The sequence below is a fragment of the Sinocyclocheilus rhinocerous genome, unplaced genomic scaffold (genome assembly GCF_001515625.1).
Source record: "Sinocyclocheilus rhinocerous isolate Xijiao unplaced genomic scaffold, SAMN03320098_v1.1 scaffold174, whole genome shotgun sequence".
NCBI classification, from domain to species: domain Eukaryota; kingdom Metazoa; phylum Chordata; class Actinopteri; order Cypriniformes; family Cyprinidae; genus Sinocyclocheilus; species Sinocyclocheilus rhinocerous.
Genome location: NW_015646289.1, coordinates 1,312,229 through 1,334,119, shown reverse-complemented (window position 1 = coordinate 1,334,119; position 21,891 = coordinate 1,312,229). Strand labels below are relative to the sequence as shown.

Sequence of the window (21,891 nt, the reverse complement as noted above, 5' to 3'; positions counted from 1 at the left end):
TCAGCGGCCTCGTTTCGCTTCGATGGCTTTCAGCCTCACCTGCTTCATTCTACTACGTTAATAAATCATTAGCTCATCCATGAACATGATTTCTGCCCGAGTCCCGTCGGATTGCATCGGCTGTGGGGATGAAGACGACAACTCCCATGATTCCACACTCAGTCACGGCGTCATCAAACTACGCCTTTGTTTCTTTTGAATAAGCGCCCTTTAGCGGCGAAAAATTACATATTGTGCCTTTAAAAACACCTTACCAACCCCAAACTTTTAGCAGTGTATATCATTTTTGTACCAGCAGAATTAGGGATGGGCACTTTGATCAAAGTAATATGAAAATTGGTGTAAAAATGTTTTGAAGTCGAAAAAAAGAACAATTATGGTGTTTTTAAGATGGATCCTTGCTGGCACTATTAAATGCTCTGGTAGTTGTGCCGATCCCAAGGTAATACGTGTAGTAAAACATGAATAAAGTCTAATACCACACAGCTGTCCCGTGAAAGCAGGACTTGTTGCCACCTTCAGGCCAGGGTGTGGTAAGAGAAAACAGGAAATGGAGGTGAAACAGGAGTAAATGTGCTCCCTCACTGTCTGAAGCTCCTCATGTTGAGTCGGCTTCACCTGAACACCGCCAGACAAACACATAAAAGAGATATCACTACAGACACACGCACACACAACTGAACATACCAAACATGAGTATCATTCTTAGTCACATACTTGCAAACGTTTGTCCAAGAAATCACTTCCTCCCTTAAACCCGTATTTGTACTCGTACGGGAAACTCCAGTCTCTGACCAGGAACATAAGTGACTGCGGGCAAGAAAGATTTGAGTCGGCATGAAGGAAATATGAACGCATAAGAGTTTTCTTTAATACACATGCCCTCTGATATATAACTTTCAAGTTATATGTAAAATCTGTCCTGAGCTCTCAGACAATGTTGTCCGTGGTACTACCCCAGTATTATTATTCTTGTTACAGATGTAAATACAATGGGTTCATCAAAGAATCCTGAAAATTGTATATTAATGTTTCCACAAAATATTAAGCAGCATAACCATTTTGATAATAATAATAATATCTGTTTCTTGAGTACCAAATCAGCATATTACAATGATTTCTGAAGGATCATGTGACATTGAAGACTAGATAATATAATAATGCTGAAATTTCAGCTTTGCGTTAAAATAGAAAACAGTTATTTTAAACTGTATTAATATTGCATAATATTACGGACCCAAACTTTTGAACATTAGTGTACATTTACATTAGAAAATTTTAAGTATAATAACTGTATTATATTAATTTTTAAAATCAAGTTACATTTAACCCAATAATTTATCTGTGATCAATTCTCCGGATCAAAATTGCAGGACAATCTCAAGATAAATCAGTTCAGATTGACACTGCTGTATTCTTGGCTAGTTGTGATTTGACTAACCTGAAGTTGCTGTAGATCATCTTCCTGAATATTCTGTGACAGGTTATAAATCTACACGAAAAAAAAAGGAATTGTGATACAATTCCAATCTTCTTTTAACTCATTTGTGGCTAAATAGTAGAGATGCATTGTGGAAACCTGGACAGAGCTGGTCATGGTGCTGAGGGCAAAGATAGTAGCGCAATCTTTCACTGTGGACTGGGAATCAAATGCTCCTTGTGTGTCCATTAAGAGCACAGCAACCTATAGAGAAAAACAAAATGCTCTTTTTAATACAATGGTTCTTCAATCTCAAGAGAAAGTGACCGGAAGTGATTCAAGATGTGAAAAAGTGATTTGATGGTTTCTGTAAAAACATTAACATTAAGCCAGATCACAGATGACAAAATCTTGACAGGAAGTGACAGAATTTCACCACAAACTTACTATGAATCTGAAATCAGGGTTTTTGCAAGTGCAGACTGCTTACTGGACATGAACCACCAGATAATCCACCATCTGGTCTGAATACGTACTGGATCCGGGTGACTGCAGTGACCATCTGATCTGGATACAGACTGGATCTGGTAAGATATCAGATATCAGATAGTTCATAATGCAACTGTCGTAATGAATTTCTGGGGAACTGAAACTGGCTAATACTAATCATTTAGTTCTTCATTCAAACTCAGTTCTTTATTCACACCATATCTCAAACATGCTCCACTAGTGACAGGAATTGTGAGGAATTTCACTTAATGATTCTCAGTACCTCAGACTAGGAAGCAACAAATAATTGATCCCAACTATGTTTAGTAAGATTTATTAATGTTACATATATTACAACTAAATTTGAAAGTTTCTAATGCATCTATTTAACTGCACATTGTCATATACAGAATCAGTCCGTAATACTGATCTCAAAAGCCTTAAAACAAATTACGCCTAATTCACAACACATGCTTACACACATATTTGTTCTTAACCTTGTTTTAATGTTAGTGAAGTTAAAGTTTTCTAAATTAGATGAAATATAAATTTTATTTTAACTACATATACACACATATATATATATATATATAATATATTCTAATTTTAATCATGTTAAGATGAAATATAATTTTCATCATAACACAATTATAAGGCCACCCAGAGTATGTGTTTTTTGCATACCTGTGGTATCAGTTGTTCCTACAATTTTTCGTAAAGTTAGAATAATTTTTATGGTATTTTTATATGACAACAATGTACTACAAACAGAAAAGTTCTTCCAACAACACTGTCAAAATGATCCCCTTTCACACAGAAAGATGTTTGTGAAAACTTTCACATGCAGATTTCACAATCTAACGTGCATACTTAGTAAATGTTACCTATTATTCCAACACATTATTTCTCTCTCAATACTGACTGCACGTCCACAACTCTAACTGGCTGCATTAGTGGAAGAGCGCAGATGTTCAAAAACCATTAAAACCATCATGAAAAGCATTAGTTTTTGGTATTTAAAAAATGGAAGTAAAACCTTTAACCAGTTCTGAATAAGACCACATGACCACAGTGAGCTGTTTGCTGTTAGGTGCTTGTTACCTCACTTCCATCCTTCTTCCGCACAATGAAAACTTCACTCCATAGCTGGATGCCAGTGGTCTCTGGTTCTGATCCTCCTCTCCAGGAGAAACCTGTCAGAGGCTCATTCTCCTGCCCAAGCCAGTCCTGACCAGGCTGGAGAGGACAAAATAATAAGAGGTGAATTTACAGTGGGAATAAATATGCCTGGCTTCCTGCTCAAGAGCAGCACACCACCAGTATTCCAGTTATATTAGAAAGTGTCATCTTAAAACTGGGTACATTTTGCTACATCTTCAATTATGTGCTGCATTACATGATCTGAATATTGAATGTTTTTCTTCTGACCTTCCTATACATGTATCGGAGCATGAAATCCAAAAGGAAACTTTTCCCCTTTCGGAAGGCACCGGCGACAGACACCACCACCACATCCTTATCTCGAACCTCAGGCGTCAACAGAATTCGACTGAGCGCTTCTGTGTCCAGGTCAAAGGAGTGATCCTCCTTGTTGACTGTCACGATCTGAACTGGCCCAGGATCGCCTCTCATCCTCTGTCCTATATCACACGCTTACTATGGGCGACAATAAAAATGTTTCAGCTTATTGGCTGCAATAAAATTAGGTCACACATTCATATTCAAGTGCATGCCACAATGAGTTTTGACCTTTACAGCTAGCTGTTAGTTTCTGCTTGGAAATATCAAAGACTGGGATATCAAAGACAGATTTCTGGGAGGCATTATTGAGACAGTACTGGCCCTGTTGGCTGGCAGGGCAGGGTTTGTTGGCATGCGTTGCATGTAGTAATGAGAAACGAGGCAACTGCCACTAAGAAACTTCAGTCAAATATGATAAATGAACATATGAACTTGCTCATGTCAACCATTAAACGCATTCAGAGTGGCTTCAGATTGTGTTCGGGGGCCTGTTTCAGAAACAAGTTTACCAAATAAGCCAGGCTTATTTCATTTAGTCTGACTTCTTTTGAACCAAATCAACTGACAATAAGTCAGACTAACTGAAATAAACCTGGCAATAGTACAAGCAATACTTCCCCCTTTTTTTCAAAAAAGTTTTGCCAGACATCTAGGGAGTGTCTTCTAGGTTTTCCATAATGAGTCACACTGGTATGGCAGCCTTCACTTTTGGTGTAGCCAGGACCAAGAACTACACATGAACACATCTCATTTACTACATTACACAACAGCTTCTGGTTTATGCAGAGCTTGAGTTAAATATGTTTGTTATAGCACATGCTCAAAATCAGCTCGCACTCTTAAGCTGATTCTACATCCTAAAGCTATAAGAAAAAAAATATTTATACATTTATAATTATTTGCTTCCTATTAAATTTAATTTTCTGGCAATAAATTGTTAAATTCATTCACATGATTCATTAGGTAAGGGTAAGTGCAATACTATTTCATTTAAAAAGATCACATACATAGAAGGTGTACTGAAAATCTGACCTGCCTCTCCGGTTGCCCCACCCAAACTACATCCTTTTAATGATAGGTTAAGGTTTAGGGTGGGGTTGTGGGTTAGTCCTGCCTGACAATATAGTCTGCCTATGGTGACAGCATATCCTGATAGGCTTTTACAGCTCATCTATTACATTAGAATTGCATCTAGATAGTTTTTATGCCTTATGTTGTAGCTTCAAGTATGACAGTTTAAACTACTGGTCGGTCATCTCGAGTAGGTAGGTCAGATTTTCAGAACACTGGCCTTTTTCTTACAAGCCACTGCAGAGCAACCATTATCTAAAGGTTAAGATGTGTCATTTTCATAAATGAAGCCATATGAGAAGACATTAATAGCTTCACTAATTCACTCCTCAATGTCTTCTGGTTAAATCTGTCATCTAAGAGCTTGCAAATTAAAACTTAAATTTATAATATCATAGCTTAAATCAGGCAAAGACTTCAACATAACATTTTAGTACTTTATTGCTACATGAGTTACACATGAAGAGGATGGGGTCAGAGTGTCATTTAGTGTCAACCAGTTAAACATACTAAAATAAACACGTGAATAAAGCAAAATATGACATGCATCATACTACACAGGAAACTAATCACTACAGAATGCTGTAGCATGACAATAATCAACAATCAAGAAATAAGGGTTAGATATTAATCTTTCCATCTACCCAATCTAACAGCTGGCAGTTTATCTCAATAATACTTGAACATGTTCATAATTCTGAACAATTTTATACTGTAAAAAAAAACGTATTTTCTTCAAAACTCACATCAGAACTTTATCCCTCTAATTTGAATGTAGAACACAACAAATCTTTAGAATAATCTTAATGGAAGGGACTTAAAATGGCATGGAAGTACATGAAATATTACCTTTCAACCACAGTAAACAATAAATATTTTGTTCTTTATGGAAGCATTTTGCAGATGCTTTATTACCTATTATACACTAATACCAAGGATATCCTCACAGTGCTGTTGTCAGTCCCTACAAATGTTTTATTCGAATCACTAGATTATTTGGAATTGCTTATGTTGCACCTTTCATGACAGTAAGTAAAAGTTCAGGCAGTTATAAGGTGCCAATAGTACATCAAGCCTAGAGTTCTCACAGTGGCCCCATCTCCCCATTAACCCTCCTTGCTTGTACACAGCACACAGGTAAGCTCTCAGAGGTTGCCTCCCGCGAGGTCAAGCAGTGACCCTGCAGCCTCCTGAGCCTCTGCATCAAGCTGCAGTATCTCAACCGTCTCCAGGTCCAACTCAGTGTCTCCTGGAAGAACCAGGTACTGATACTGCTGATACTGGTAATAGTGTAACTCAATGTAACCGCTGTCTGCCAGTGGATCTTTCTCTGAATCCTCGCCGACAACCTCTGTCAGATCCACAGACTCCATGGGGACCAGCTCCTCGTGATCTGGTGTCAAAGAGCACGGCGGGTTTGAAGACAGAGAATCTAGATCTGAGGAACAGTGAAATAGAACAGTTTGTGATGGAATTAAGAGAAGTGTATCATACATAACCACAGTGGACTACAAGAACAGGTCAGTAGTTAGTGTGACAGTCACTCTCTGTGACTCTCTTCTGTATAAAACTCACAGCTGGATATTTTCTTTCATTCACAAAAAAAAACACTAATTCAGTTACTGTACTATTGTATTATTACTATTTAATTAGTACTGTATGGTGAAAAATCTTTGCAAACGAAGAGAGAAAACGGTCTGTTATCTGAGACTTCTTTACTTAAGTGACCCTGTAGTAAAACAGCCTGACACAGAGAGGACGACCATAATGTTAACGTGGCTATAGGTTGCTAGGGTAATGTCCGGCCATTACCAAGACAACAGCTCACAAACATGCCGTGTCTGGAAAAAGTGGATAAAGGCTAGCAAACAAAACAGTGCGTGCAAGAGAAACACCATATCACACAATACCATTTAAAAGTTTGGGGTCATTAAGAATGAAAACTGTCATTCAGCAAGGACACAATTTGATTAAAGGTGACATTAAAGACATTTATAATGACATAAAAGACTTATATTTCAAAAAATATTGTTCTTTTAAACTTTCTACTCACGGCAGAACAACTGTTTTCAACAATGATAATTCAAAATGTTTCATGAGCAGCAAATAGGCTTAGAATGATTTCTGAAGGATCATGTTACACTGAAGACTGGAGTTATGATGCTGAAAATTCAGCTTTGCATCACAGGAATAAATTACATTTTAAAATATATTAAAATAGAAAACAGTTATTTTAAATTGTAATAATATTTCACAACATTACTGTTTTTACTGAACGTTTAATCAAATAAACCCAGCCTTGGTGAGCATAAGAGACTTTTGAACAGTAGTGTATAACGTGTCTGTATCCATAACTGTTTAACATTCATGGAATTTCATGCTCCTATATTTAATATTTATTTATAGATATGCTGTATTTAGGGTATTCTAGATGTTTTGGTCTGTTGTGTTGTATGTGTAATTGATTGTTTTTTGGAATGCCAAGATGAAACCAAAGACCAATTTTGAGCCAAGGCTGAACACTTAACTAAACTTCACTAGGTATAACTATAATTTAACTTTTTTGTTAGAGCATACTCATTCCAGTATGTTAAATTTAACTAGAGTTAAATTTAGAAGCTGTGTTCAGTTGTGGCATACCTGAAATTTCCATAGTCTCACCCAAGGTGTTCTGCCCATTATCAGCCGCCTCCAACCTGTTCAGAATGGCGGTCAGATATGCATGTATCAGTATCCCAATGAACGAGTCATTTGTTCTTCTGCCGTTGTGCATAATGCATCAGATAATTCAATATTAAGCCTTACGGAGGTGGTGTGTATCATAAGAAAGCAAATCAAACTCACAAAACAGGCTTGTTCAGCAAGTTACTGTTGGTACGATGACAATAATGAGTTTTTCTAAGAACTTCCAGAAGAGCTGGCCGATATTCTGGACAAACACGCCATAATGAGCCCTTTCCAACAGACTGCAAAACAAAGCAGGAATATTTCATTAAACAACTAATCAGCATAGACTAAGGAGTTCAGAAAATTCTGACTGGAAGTCTGACGCACTTGACTCTTGTCTCGATGTATTCGTTGGAAGCTCTTGCTCAAGGAAAGGTTGTGTCGGACCGAGTTCCTCCATCCACCGGGAGCCTCTTTATAATAGGGGAAGTTGTCGACAATCCACTCATAAATACCTTTCACAGGGAGCCTCTTCTCAGCCGAATCTTCTATTGCCATGAAGATGAGACTGCTAAAAGAGTACGGGGGTTTGGCACCGGAGGAAGGCAGCTGTTGGACAGGAATGGGATCTAATGTCTGGGGCAGTGTGGTGATTTTGGGCAGTGGCTGCAAAGGCAACAGGTTCCCTCTTTGATGCAGCCAGCTGAGGCAGGTCAGGTCATCCTGGTCAGATACTGTGGAGGGACTGAGGCAATGTGACCCTCCAGATGCCCGAGGGGTTGATGTAAAGTGAAGATAGGAGTATGGGGTGGTTGGGGAGGAAGGGAGGGACGCAGACAGAACAGCAGCGGGCTGTGGAAGAGAGGGGGATCGAGACAGAGCTTCGGAGTTATTTTGGGGGGAATGTAAAGGAGAATGGGGTGGCAGTGCTTGTGTGTATTTCTCCATCGGTCTCTCAGCTGCAAGATACAGGTCCACACATTCACCTGTTGAACTGCAGAAACACACAAACAGTGTAATTAATGCATTGCACATATACTTTTTTAAACAAGCACAGAGGTTTTTTTTTTTTATTAGAATTTTTCATAAATAAACAAATAAATAACTTGAATGTATTAAACCCAGGAAGGAGGCTGTATCATTACTTTTTCAATACTGAGTGCACTACGAGTAAATGATTGAGCAAAGTAGTCAACCGAGAAATAACATATTCAACTGGCGCTAAACAAACACGGGTATGATGGACAGCTTGCTGATAATTAGTGCGAAATATGAATGAGAATTTTAAACAAATCGATTATTCTATCACCTGACAAACACGGAAAGCCAAGCCACATGGTCTATATACACCTGAGAAAATGGCGCAAGAATATTAAGTTACATTTAGAATAATTACCCAAGCATTCATGCTCGCGTGAAGCCTTTATGCCAAGACAAAAGAGCGACAGAACAGCGAAAAACTTACCTAAACAAGTAGGAACGAATTTATAGCATCCAGTCTCCGATTCTGTTCTCTTATAAGTTTAAAGTTTCTGTCAAAGTGTTAAAATATCTGCAAAAGAAACTGTTATGTCTCGCACTATCCTGTCCTGTCTGCGCTCTGTCCTTTCCCGCGTTTCCTTGGAAACCAGAAGGACGCTTTGCAGCCGGCGCGCCTCCTGCGACCCCTCCTTAAAGAGACACTCATGAATTGAAACGAGTTTGGCTTTATTTTTTAGCTTAATTTTGGCCGCTTGTACTTCTCTATGTGACCCTGAACCACAAAACCAGTCATAAGGGTCAATTTTTTTAAAATTAAGATTTATACATCATCTAAAAGCTGAATGAACAAGCTTTTAAATTGGCGTATGGTTTGTTAGGATAGGACAATATTTGGCTGAGATACAACGATTTGAAAATCTGGAATCTGAGGGTGCAAAACAATCAAAATATTGAGAAAATCGCCTTCAGTTGTCCAAGTTGTCTAATTCCTTAGCAAAGCATATTACTAATAAAAAATTAAAATTTTGATATTTACGGTATGAAATTTTACAAAATATCTTAATGGAACATGATCTTTACTTAATATACTAATGATTTTTGGCATAAAAGAAAAATCGATCATTTTGACCCAAACAATGTATTTTTGGTTATTGCTACAAATATACCCGTGCTACTTTATGACTGGTTTTGTGGTCCAGGGTCACATATTTGGTGGAAAAACATCTTATGTTTATCTTTAGTAAGTGTTTACAGCAGCTGAACTCAAACTTAATATGTATAGTGCACCTAATCTATCAAGTCGTATTGCTTGTAGACTATTGGTATCATAACATATCAAGTACTTGAATTGACAAGATATAAACAATTCTAAACATCTTAAAAGTCTAAATCATGGGATTTATTTTGCTATAAAGAAGAAAACACTGCTGTTCATGCACAGAAAACCAGAAAAAGAAGGACACTTGAGTTGAACATGTGTTCACCAATTGCACATCGCAGGGCAGATAAATCAGCATGCCTCTTAAAATGAAGTCTGTAATAAAAAATTAAAATTTTGATATTTACGGTATGAAATTTTACAAAATATCTTAATGGAACATGATCTTTACTTAATATACTAATGATTTTTGGCATAAAAGAAAAATCGATCATTTTGACCCAAACAATGTATTTTTGGTTATTGCTACAAATATACCCGTGCTACTTTATGACTGGTTTTGTGGTCCAGGGTCACATATTTGGTGGAAAAACATCTTATGTTTATCTTTAGTAAGTGTTTACAGCAGCTGAACTCAAACTTAATATGTATAGTGCACCTAATCTATCAAGTCGTATTGCTTGTAGACTATTGGTATCATAACATATCAAGTACTTGAATTGACAAGATATAAACAATTCTAAACATCTTAAAAGTCTAAATCATGGGATTTATTTTGCTATAAAGAAGAAAACACTGCTGTTCATGCACAGAAAACCAGAAAAAGAAGGACACTTGAGTTGAACGTGTTCACCAATTGCACATCACAGGGCAGATAAATCAGCATGCCTCTTAAAATGAAGTCTGGATTTTGTGACACTAAAGCAGCATGGCGAAGACACAAGAGCAGTCAAACTGCTATTTTCCCATTTTCTCCATGTGAAAACAACGGCAGAAGAACACAATCCTGTAAAAACATAAAATTATATTTTCAACAATTGCTCGGCAGATGACAATGCTGATGAAGCCAATATTGAAGATCAGACCACATAAATCCTCTGTGAAAAAACACAACCACGGTACGCCACTTTTCTGTAACAATGCCAAAATGTGAAACCATCCCAGTCCAGCATTGTCATTTTAAAGTTCCTTCATAGTATAAATACTGTAGGTCATCTGACCAAATGAGTGGTGAGCCAGTAAATGATGATTGGCTGAAAGGCAGCTGATGCCAGGGTAATGTACAAGCGAAAGTGGGGCTTGGCACTCGCTCCGGCACCCATCGAGTCTGCTGAGAATGAAGACAGGATCTTCATTTTTAGAGAACGAACCTGAAAAAAATTCATTTTAAAATTAATTGGAGAAATGTATTGAAAAACGGCTCCGGCACCCATCGAGTCTGCTGAGAATGAAGACAGGATCTTCATTTTTAGAGAACGAACCTGAAAAAAAACATTCATTTTAAAATTAATTGGAGAAATGTATTGAAAAACATAAATATGTAAGCACCATATTTCTAAACAAAACTTACAATAAAAAACATGAGAGCACAAGAAGACCAAGCAAGAGCAACAAAGTAGCCGTCACTGCCAAAGAGCAGTCCACACAACACTGTGAAAATGATCCTGAAAAATAGAAGAAAAAAAACATAATTAATGCTATATGAAACACAACACATGATCCAGTTACAAATGTGGCTCTTCCACAGACATGTAAAATACATTATGATATCCAACCAAAACATACCCCACATATTTGTATCCACTGTAAGCAACAAGGTCAAACGTTGAGAGGTCTGTGTGAACTGCGAGCAAGTAAAGACTGAGCAACATGACAAGAACTTCAATGATGATCCAAACCAGAGCTGTGCTTGCACACAAACCCAAAACCTCTGGACTGAACCTGAACATTTAGAGAAAACGTAAAAATTATTAATCATGTCTCATATAAAACACTGTCAAAAAGATTACTTGAATGTGGCAGTGCTGATCATACTGATATGAATCCCATTTAGTAGGGTCACATGAGGGTTACTGAATGTTATAGGCTAGTTTGCTAATAGATTATTTTATTAAATGTATTTTATATGAATCCCTTAGGATGTCCAAGCACTCCAACATCCATAAAGTGGAAACATCAGTGTGTTTAGTCAGTCTCCTATAAACACCACTACTACTCACCGTTTCTGGATTCCTAAAGCCATTCCAGCCAGTAAAATGTAAGTGATAAAAGCCATTGCTAGATGAAAACAAAAAGGTTTGATGATGAAATCATAAGTGCAGACAACGCAACAACTTTATAAATGCACAGATACATGGTTTCTGATTTTACTACATGGCAAACGCATTGCAAGCATGGTAATGCTGCTCATACTTAATGTGCAGTCTTGCATTAAATCCTAGTACTCAAGGAAGCAAGAGTCCCCTTAAAATCTCTGTGCAATTAGGAGGAGTTATTTTTCAGGTAGCTAGGGATAAACATGTTTATAAAATCTAACTTTCTCAGCAAGATTCTCTTCAACTGATAATCTGCCATGACTTGACTGAAAACTGAGAGCGAAAACTGGCTGTAGGAGAAGAAGAGTTTATTGAAAATCCACTACAGTGGCACTTGTGGCAACAAAATGGCACAAAAGCTTGAGTTTGCATTCTCTAAAAGTAGAGATTTAATAATGTTGTAGATCAACGATTTGTCCGGTTGCTCAGAATAAATAATAAATATTAATTACTGGGTATGTAGAGATCTGGAGCATTGACATCATGGCACGGTGTGAGGGGAGTGTCTCGGTGGTAACGTACTTCCCAGTCCTAATGATATCATAGTATGCATAAAAAAAATACAAAATAGCATACAAAAAACGTTTACTTTAAACCTGTTCAAAGAAGTGTAAGATAAAGCTTTTACATTTTGCAATAAATTAGAATGCATCTGGGTGATGCAAGACAAGTTTGACAATTTCATTTATAATAAAGTAACAAGATAGTAAAATAGTTTAAATTAACTTTTTACGCTATATTTAATGCATATTAAATATTTAGAGTTAAAAAAAAGTCCAGTAAAAAAGCAATTGTAATTAAAATGAGGAAAATAATGTTAATAAACATTAATTATCTCTTTGATTCAGAAATGAATATTTTACCTGATGTGTGTATGGGAACATGAGAAGCAACAGTTTTTTCATAACATATTTGGTATCAACTGCAAAGAAATACTTCAGCTTGTTCACCGACATAAATCGGTTAATCTGTAAGAGATGACAAGGTGGGAGAAAAATAAAATCAATTACACAATAAATAATGATACTTAACATTTATCAGAAGACAGATGCAATGCATGATTGACATCTACAGTTGGGTCAACTCTTTCCACTTCATTGACATAACATACACCTGTGATACCTTAAGTTGAACATGGCATCTCACCTCTTTGTTCACAATATCCTTGCCTTGATTGGCAAGTGATGAGCCATACATCATGGCAGCACTGGCCACTGGATCAGCAAAGAGGCTGCCCGCTCCAGGATCTTGACCTCCTGCCGATGCATCAGCCATATTATATCCTGAACTATAGTAGTTCTGGTTGTTCATGGGTGGGGGCCCAGAACTGGTGTCATCAAAAAGAAGCGGACCCCCACTGGGTGGAGATGCTCTGGCTCTGGGTTTTGCTGCATGGGGAAAAAAAAATCACTGATAAAGCAACATCACTGCTTATGCATTAAAAAAAAAAAAAAAAAAAAAGTATCGTAACACTTTTTCAAATTTCATTCTTCACCTATGACCTGTGTTAAAGTAACTAATTACAATATGATGTGGCAAAGGGTTAAAGAGTTCACACAACACGACATCAAACCAAGATATCTAATTAGGTCTAATTACTTTACTGCACTTTGATGCCAGACTGCTCGTGATGTAATCAATTTAGGCTTTGCTGATTTTAAAGAACAGTATGTTGTTGTCCACGTATCTAAAAGAGCAACAATGTTTTGCCAAGTTCTTTCATACGTACTTGCCCGGTATCCATGCTGCTGGAAATCCATCTTCTCTGCTGTTTTGAATTCCAAAAACAATTTGATTAGCTTTAAATCTGCAATACAACCGATTAAAGTCTGCCACTAATATGTTGCATCAGATGTCAGCATCAGACTACTAATAATACACTAGCTTGCTATGTAGCTAATCTGAAACATGCCTAACAAAACATGTCAGATTAGTCTTGAATGCGGTACCAGAATTATTACTAAAACCCTTATTTTGTCGCGGATGCAAACGATCGGTAGTCACCTATAACTTAAATTTGAAATATTGTTTTCTAAATAAGTTCTAGTGTTAGCTTATACTCACAGGTACTCCTTCACCCTTACACCCGCCTCGCCTCGCCTCTTATTGGCTGATGAGAAACGTGCCTGCGTGGCAGAGATGAAAAATATCACAATTTCATTGGTTAAAATGACGGTTGCGTAGACTGAAGTTCTTACATTTTGATTGGCTGTAAGCAAGGCAATAAAAAAAATAAAGTGGCGCTGCGTAGTACTAGGCAACCGAAAGGAAAATAAATCGTAAAACAGCGGCAAGTTTCACTGGTAATTTATTAAGTTTCACATTTATTGAGTTTCACACGTTTATCCCTTTTTATTTTTCTGCGATTTTGTGTGTATATAGTTACAATTAAATTCTACAGTTTTCATACATTTTGAAAGACAGCTTTTGATCAATTCACAAACCCCCTCATGAAAACTGGTTTGGGAAATCCTGGTATAATGTAATGTTTAATACACTTGAATGAAAAATGTGTGTGTGTGTGTGTGTGTGAACATTAAGTAGCAAAATGACACACCAGTCAGAATCTCAGGACAATACGAACACAGGTGAAGTGCACAGGTGATTATGTGTATTGGAAAATTAATCCTGGTAGTGGGAGACAAAGAGGAATGGGAGGAGAAAAGAAAAATGAAGGAGACGAGGTCAAAGGTCATTTGTTGCTGATGAAATATAAAGCACTAATGTTCTTGTGCATGGAATGACCATGAGGACAACTGGCCTGCAGGCTCATCTACAGGGTTTTTACTCTACTTATACAGTACATAGTAGAAGTACAATCAAAGTTTGAGTCTGACAAAAGAGAATGTGTTTTTGACTAAAATGTTTGACTTTGACCCGGAAGTTTGAAGTTTGCACAAGTTGGTGTGTAGTTTTGAGATTGTGTTTATATAGTTGTGAGGAAATGGTGAATTGTTTAATGATTTGTGTGTTAGCAATTGAGAAAAACTGTAAAATGTAATCTAATTCCAAGTACATATGTGTGTGTGTGTGTGTGTGTCTGTGTATTTACTCACTTTATTTATTTGTTAAGTATTTAAATATTCAATGAGCCATACTTTACAGAATAAAATAAAATAACAAGCTCAGTGAGTTAGAATCATATTTTTCACTTATTAGAACGAACTGGACTTATCTGTCCTCTTTATGAGTTACTGTTTTTGTGCACTCATGGATTTGAGACACTCCAGTGTATTTGTTGTAATAGGCCAAACAATTCACTAGTTAAATTTCTGATCATTTATTGCTTTCATTTGTTGAGTTGATGCATAATTATCATGTCACAGTTAAAGTCCATTACTGTGAGAATGCAAATAATTTAAATAAAAGCATTCATACATCATAATATGTTAAAATTTCACCTAAGTGTGTGAGAAATAATAAGCTTATTATTTCATATACTGTAAATTATCTGGTATAGTGCTGGGATACTAACCTTTTTGTGATAAATTAAAGAATAGCAACATATTTGGATGGGGAGTGCCATTCATTTCTTAAGTGTCCAGAACATCAACACAGGTAAATTGTTTGCATCAGTACCAAGCCTTGGGTAACAGCACATCCTATCTGGGTAAGATGCACCGTGCCTGCATGTCCAGGCATGTTGCAGAGAGTTGCAAAAGGGGAGTGTCATCACAATCAAAAGTAGGACAAAGGGAACAGTGAATACCAAAGGAAGTCAATTATTTCTCAAACATAGAATGGGCAAGATATCATTTAGATATGATATCCACTTCATTCTTGTGGTTTCATTTTTACAAACATTGTTTCCTTGGGCACAAACAGATCATTGTTGTACTGGACAGTTAAAAATGAGTCATAATGATGCTGAAAAGGAGTAGACCTTGAATAGTGGTGACAAACAACAGTGACTGTGTTTGAACATTAATAGACATATTATAAAAAAGAAAAATAAACAAAAAAATTTAAATTGTACGTTGTTGTGTTTTCATGATATTAATTTTATTTGGACAACCCACAAGAGAAACATATTTTAGAAAAATGTGCACTGTAATTCAGCAACTAAGTATGATGTCAGTGGGACCAGGGTAAGAACTTAAAAAAAAAATCCACCAAATATAATAAAGAATGATCATAGATTACATTAAAATGCCCCTTGTAATATTTTTTGGTGTAGTTGGTGATGATGTTGTTCAGGTAACAGTCATAATTGTTCAGATTTAAAATTAATCTTATAATTTCAAAAATATTTACTTATATTTAAATATTTATATAATAGGTATATTGAGCATTTCGCATAAATGGTCACACACTGTGTGTTTTTCGGACACTGGTGTGAACACTGTAACAGGAAACTGGGCTGAGAGCAACTTACCTAAAAAGCACAAGTTTGCTTCAAGTATCTGCTCTGTGATTGTAAAATATTTGCGCTCAAAATACACCAGATTGCAGGTCTACAGTGAACTGCCCAACAGTTTGTGGTTTTCAAAAACAAAAAGGAAAGGTCATTAATCCAGATTTCACTGCCTGACACCATTTAGCTGAATCATTTTCCTATTTACTGCTGTAGGGATGATTCAGCGGAATGGTGAAAGGCAGGGAAAATTGTTTCATGAGCATTCATTCATTCATGGCATTCATTCACTGTATGCTGCTTTAATGTGGTCTCTCCACTGGAACGTGCCGAAACCTCAGTGTATACACGACTTCACTTGTGGAAGACCAGCCGCTAGTATTTACTCATCGGAAGAATACGTGAATTGGTTGGTGTGTCCAATTAAATGTAGACCACACACTGCTTACCAAGTGTTAACACAAACCCGCGTGCTAGCACAGAAACTGTCCAGATCTGTATAGATTTCCGAAGGAATAACTAAATAATAAATAACGAAAGCTGTTGTAAAACGCTCAAGTTTCGATTCAGAGTTTTCATTATTACGAGAGCGCCTATCACTAACTCAAACAGAAGGAGTTCCCGGAAAAACCCATATATGGTCATATACGTAATCTTCCATGTGACCATACGTCATTCTAAAGACTGGCAGCACCAATTCCCTTAAAATGGGAGGGGCGAAAACGGTACCGTTCTTGATCACTTATTTATATTCTGGTGAACACTCGGAACCACCAGTCTGACAGAAAGACAGAATTGTATTACACATATCATAAAGCGTTTATTCTACCTCTGTCGGCAATATGAACATTTAAACGTTGACAGATACTGTTAGACTCCCCCAGGCGTATCGTGGTGGATTCTACCGCTTTCCCGCAATAAGGTGGATTTTTAATTTGCTTTTGAATTTCCCATGAACTGTCGGTGATATATAAGTAAGAGGAACCTTTTTGGGAAAGCAGACCCTGAAAAGTAAGCAGCGTCACAGAGTTCACAGAGTTAGTCAAGAGTTCACAGAGTTGGTCAACAGTTTCCTTTGGATTACTGAAGAGTCAACGGCATACATGTACCACTACGGAAACCTGGGCAGAGGAATCGATCGGACCTTCCCAGATAACGGCTCTGGATCAGGCTCGAGCTCTGCGACTCTCGCTACAATCGCTGTCTCAACTCCACAACAACAGGTAAGCGTCTTTATCTCGTATCTATTTAAGTCATTTGTTATACTCTTAAAATTCAAGATGAGTATGAGATATGTATGAATAATAATAAATGACAGTTACAGTATAATTTTCTAAATTGTTCATTTAAGACAAAAAGTAACATTTTGTAACATTTTAATCATGAACTTTAACACATCATTATGCCTTAATACTCAAAATTTCATTTATTTAGAAATTAGTTGTAATTCATATGTCTTAACATTCCATTATTTATTTTGAACACGTTTTAGATGTCTTCTCTGTGGACAGAGTAGATTTAAGAGCCCCTGTTTAGGATTAATGACCTAATAAATATAGCCAAAACAGAGACCAGGGCAGACAGTAATAAAGTAATAATAATAAGAGATTTAATGATTCAGGTTGGTGTTTATATCTGGGTGTGTTTCTGCAAACACAACAACAATGGGTTTTTGAGTCATGATGAGATATAATAAAGTCTCCTCCCTAAATATCTAATGCCACTGCGTTGGTAACTTATGATATATTGTCTGTGTCTCTTGTACTTTGAAGCAGAAATATTCTGTGGCAGGATCCAGTCAGTTTGTGCCCAGTCTCAATGTCATAACTTCAAACCAGGACCTTCAATGGATGCTTCAGCCCTCCATTCTAGGCACCCCGGGACCATCCAGGGCACTTCGACCATCCTACCCACTGCCGCCAAGAATCCCATATATGAATCCTCAACTTTCCCAATCACATCTGTCCCGGCCGGGTGTTATTAGAGCAGCTATGGCTGTTGGCAGCTCAACAAGAAGCAGAAATTATGAATATGTAAGTCCAATTTAATAGCTGTCAGTCTGTCTACGTGATGAGGCCGTGATGAGTCACACCGGGAGACTGTGACAGCATGTTTTTTTACTATGTTCACCTGTCATCCTGTCCATTTCTGCCGGTGGTCTTGGCCAAAACCAAAACCAGCCATGCGTGTAAATCTGAAGATGAGGCAGGCCCTAATCAAAGTGTGCAAGACCCGAAATGTGTAATATCCTGTATTGGCTGTATGCATGAACATGTTTGCTGATACATTCAGGGTGTGAATTTCATTTGGGATTATTTAAGTTTGAACTATGTATTCAACTGTAAACGCTAATTTTGAATGTTCAAAAAGACTGACTTACATGTAATGATCTTATAGTATGCTATTTACAAGACAGCATCAACCCCAGATGAAACCCAGAGATGCTCATTCAATATTAACTCATGAAATCCTGCCTGACTCCTGTGAGAGTGAAATAATGAGACAGGAAATGGGATATCATGTGATTCACTGGAGTAAAATATTATGACTCATACTTGAGTCACTAGGGTGTTTGCAGGTGATTCATCAATACAAGGTCAGGAAACTGCATATGATGCCCACAAAAGAAAGAGAGCGTGAAATTAATTAAGGGAATATAAACAGATTCATAATAGAGTAATTACAGAGATGAAAATTGCAACATTGCCTCAAAAGTATTTGGTGAATTGGAAATGAAATGAAAAATCTCATCCCCTAGATGGCAGTATTTTCACATGTTTATCAACTATAAAAATTGAGTTGACCAATTAGGTTGGATGGTTCTAATTAGACAGGGTTTTAAAATTATAAGGATTTTATTTTATAATATAAAATGATTTTTATTTATTACTATTATAATTTTTTTTTTATTTTTATATTTATTACAGGTGCGTACAATGTCAGACTACTGCATGAATATTATATTATATATTATATTTTACTATATTTGCTTTACTTTCTCACTCCAGCTATCCCCTGAGGAACTTGAGCGGCGTAGAATTAGAAGGGAACGTAACAAAATGGCTGCGACTAAGTGCAGGAATCGTCGACGTGAACTGACTGACACATTGGAAAATGTAAGTTAATTTTGCTTAATTTCCATGTCTCCTTTCAATCAAAATGTCTTTGCATTACTTGGACCCGAATTGAACATTTGAACTCTTTCCTTTCACAGCAAACTAACCAGCTAGAGGATGAAAAATCACATCTGCAGAAGGAGATCGCTGAGCTTCAGAAGGAGAAAGAGAAGCTTGAGTTGGTCCTTGAAGCCCATAGACCCATCTGCAAAGTCCAGGACTCGGACTCAGACTCCAACAGTGACCTCCCGACGCTGAGTGGAATCAAGATTGAGCCTGTGGACCCTGATCTTCCTGGACCTTCAAGAGAATCAAAGAGTCACGCCAAGCTTAATAAACCCAAGCCCAAAATTACCATCCCACCTCCAGCTTCAGCCTCCACTGTCACCAGCATACCTCTGGAATCAGAGTCTCTTCATACTCCTGTCCTCATCTCCACTCCATCTCTGACCCCTTTTATTGCCAGCCTGGTCTTCAGCTACCCCTCTTCTTCACTGGATACCAGCTCTTTGACTTCATCCCAAGCTCTCAATCTCGCCGGCTGTCACGGTACCAGCCAGTCTTCTCGTAACCCTCAACCGTGTGGCGTCTCTCATCGCCGCAGCAGCAGCAGTGGAGATCAGTCAGATCACTCTCTCAATTCACCATCCATCCTCACCCTTTAATTTCTCATCTGCTGTGCGGGAAAGTGTTTATGCTTTCCAAAAGTGACCTTACTAATACATACAAGCATAAATGTTATGCTTTTACCTGTGTATTCTGTTTACCTTTATTAATGGCAATTATCAAGCAACTTGAATGCATTATAAGAATACAAAAGCACAAGTTAAAGGTGATGTGTGTAACGTTTTTGACGTTAAAACACATTTTCCTATCCCAGCATAGTAAGGAGACCCAACTATGCCATTCGTAGGCATGAACCAATAACAGATGGAGTAAGTTTTCAGGAAAAGGTATTTTTGCCATTTCATTTGGTGATGCTAGTGGAGTAGAAATTACACACTTCACCTTTAAGCATGTGTAGTGCAAAGTGAAATGTATTATCATCCTTTATATGAAGTAGACTGACATTTTTACAGCACATAAGTATGTAACACTGAAAAGAAAACCGACTGACTTTTAAGCCACAACGTTGGACTGTAGTGGCATTAATATTAGTATTATTGATTTATGGTAATTTACTTCAACTACATATTTAGCAGTTAAAAATCTGGCCTGCTAGCAAAAGGTTTAGAGGTTGCTTTGGGAGTGAAAGCACAGTGTAGATCTATCACCATTATGCCTTTCAGGAAGGGATGTCAGTTACTTCAGGAAAGCCATTTTTAAAGAGAGCCTATTACGTTATTTATTATTACGTTACCAATTTTAGAGATGTTAAGATCTCAACTGAAATGTGGATTAGAATTTTGATCGGTTATACTATCTTGCTATGCACATGTTTGTGGATTTACACAATGTAATGTCTTGTTATTTTATGTTTTTAATCTTGGTTTTAAGAAATACAGCGTTATAATAACAGTGTATGCTGAATAAGCTAGTTTTAAAGAAACTGAAGGGATGCAGCCTACCTGGTTCTTCACATACAATGTCTGCAACACCACAACTCAACACTGAGAATGTGCACTTCAATGACAGTTCACTGTTACACTGGTTACAAAAATAATATTTTACCTTCACGAAACACTTCAACTGTTACTATACAGGATGTTTTCTCTACAAGTGCAAAGGTGTGTGATTCACAGGCCAGTAGAAGTAAACTATATATACTTTATGCTGTATTGCGTACACTACTATTGCTTGACCACATATAGAGTTGTTTATTTTTGAAAACAATATATTTTTTACTGATTTGATGTTAGTTCCTTTAATAAGGAAAAATGTTGCATGCTATTTAACATCTAATAAACAATTACTGAAAATATGTGCTGCTATTGGGAATACAAAACAATGTTGTGATCCTGAACTGTTTTGTAACATACTAGAGTGCCTTAAAATGAGGACTTCTATTGATTTTTATACTGTATGAAAAATATCAGTTGAAGTTGATATATAGCCCCCTTATAGCTGTAATTTTATTGCAGGGGGTACATAAATAATATGGCAATGAAGTAAATGTTTAGCAAGTGATTATATAGAAAGCAAATCTCTCGCAGCACACAGGGGTACAAGGAGGGAGGAAATGAGAGGTTGAGCGCACAGTTTCCTCCTAGGATGTCCTGATGACAGAAATGTTCAATGAGTCATAAACACATTTGCCTCTGAACTGAAACCAGCTGTTAAACACCTTGTTGATCTTTAATTGTTGTACGAAAAAATTAAAACAAATACAATTCTGCTCAGGATAAACTTTTTTTTTTCATGTGTCTGTTTATGGGAAAAATTCACATAGTGAGAGACATGCTCTGTGTGACAAGCATATGAGAATATGTATGAAAAGATCCTTGTCACTTCATAGCCTGTGGTTACAAAACGACGATCAGACCTAAAGTGTCCCTATTGTGGGTTATGAAAGGTTCATATTTTGGTATTGGGAGTCCCCAACAACAGGTTGACATGCATGCAAGGTCAAAAAACACTTTCATGCTCTTATAATATTTATTTTTATTTATTTATTTAGTCATTTAGCAGACGCTTTTATCCAAAGCGACTTACAAATGAGGACAATAAAAGCAGTCAAAACTAACAAAAGAGCAACAATATATAAGTGCAAATGACAAGTCGGTTAGCCTAACGCAATACATACATATATACACATACATATACACACATATATATTTATACATACATACACACACACA

At 36.9% G+C, this 21,891-nt stretch overlaps 4 protein-coding genes across 7 annotated transcripts in view; 1 reads left to right on the top strand and 3 right to left on the bottom strand.

The window, feature by feature from the left end:
* LOC107707242 (atlastin-3-like) overlaps window positions 1-3,561 on the bottom strand; it is an 8,250-nt gene extending 4,689 nt beyond the window's left edge. Inside the window, exons 1-6 of the mRNA XM_016511210.1 lie at window positions 3,338-3,561; window positions 3,011-3,145; window positions 1,580-1,684; window positions 1,442-1,492; window positions 718-885; window positions 480-618 (exon numbers count right to left, since the gene is read on the bottom strand). Coding sequence (XP_016366696.1) covers window positions 480-618; window positions 718-885; window positions 1,442-1,492; window positions 1,580-1,684; window positions 3,011-3,145; window positions 3,338-3,541 — 802 coding nt within the window. The 5' untranslated portion in view covers window positions 3,542-3,561. The remainder of the gene's footprint in view (window positions 1-479; window positions 619-717; window positions 886-1,441; window positions 1,493-1,579; window positions 1,685-3,010; window positions 3,146-3,337) is intronic.
* Window positions 3,562-5,412: 1,851 nt separating this feature from the next.
* Window positions 5,413-8,678, bottom strand: LOC107707240 (forkhead box protein N2-like). Of its 3 annotated transcripts, none has more exons than XM_016511208.1 (5): window positions 8,634-8,678; window positions 7,556-8,162; window positions 7,346-7,467; window positions 7,142-7,197; window positions 5,413-5,939 (listed from the first exon to the last, which is right to left on the bottom strand). In XM_016511208.1, exons 2-5 carry the CDS (start codon window positions 8,114-8,116, stop codon window positions 5,647-5,649), a joined length of 1,032 nt encoding a protein of 343 aa, XP_016366694.1. In that variant the 5' UTR covers window positions 8,117-8,162; window positions 8,634-8,678; the 3' UTR covers window positions 5,413-5,646. The 3 variants fall into 3 exon arrangements, with proteins under 3 accessions (XP_016366694.1, XP_016366693.1, XP_016366692.1); XM_016511207.1 differs by lacking the exon at window positions 8,634-8,678 and adding an exon at window positions 8,565-8,612; XM_016511206.1 differs by lacking the exon at window positions 8,634-8,678 and having other exon boundaries at window positions 7,556-8,228.
* Window positions 8,679-10,340: 1,662 nt separating this feature from the next.
* On the bottom strand, window positions 10,341-13,755 carry LOC107707241 (protein YIF1A-like). Its single transcript, XM_016511209.1, has 9 exons — window positions 13,688-13,755; window positions 13,353-13,391; window positions 12,770-13,011; window positions 12,487-12,591; window positions 12,076-12,154; window positions 11,528-11,585; window positions 11,094-11,249; window positions 10,879-10,972; window positions 10,341-10,678 (listed from the first exon to the last, which is right to left on the bottom strand). The coding sequence occupies exons 2-9, from the start codon at window positions 13,381-13,383 to the stop codon at window positions 10,520-10,522; spliced, it is 924 nt and encodes a 307-aa protein (XP_016366695.1). The 5' UTR covers window positions 13,384-13,391; window positions 13,688-13,755; the 3' UTR covers window positions 10,341-10,519.
* A 3,015-nt stretch (window positions 13,756-16,770) lies between these two features.
* LOC107707239 (fos-related antigen 1-like) lies at window positions 16,771-21,256 on the top strand. Of its 2 annotated transcripts, none has more exons than XM_016511205.1 (4): window positions 16,771-17,200; window positions 17,753-18,010; window positions 18,986-19,093; window positions 19,192-21,256. In XM_016511205.1, the coding sequence occupies exons 1-4, from the start codon at window positions 17,081-17,083 to the stop codon at window positions 19,756-19,758; spliced, it is 1,053 nt and encodes a 350-aa protein (XP_016366691.1). In that variant the 5' UTR covers window positions 16,771-17,080; the 3' UTR covers window positions 19,759-21,256. The 2 variants fall into 2 exon arrangements, with proteins under 2 accessions (XP_016366691.1, XP_016366689.1); XM_016511203.1 differs by having other exon boundaries at window positions 16,772-17,200; window positions 17,750-18,010.
* Window positions 21,257-21,891: the final 635 nt, after the last annotated feature.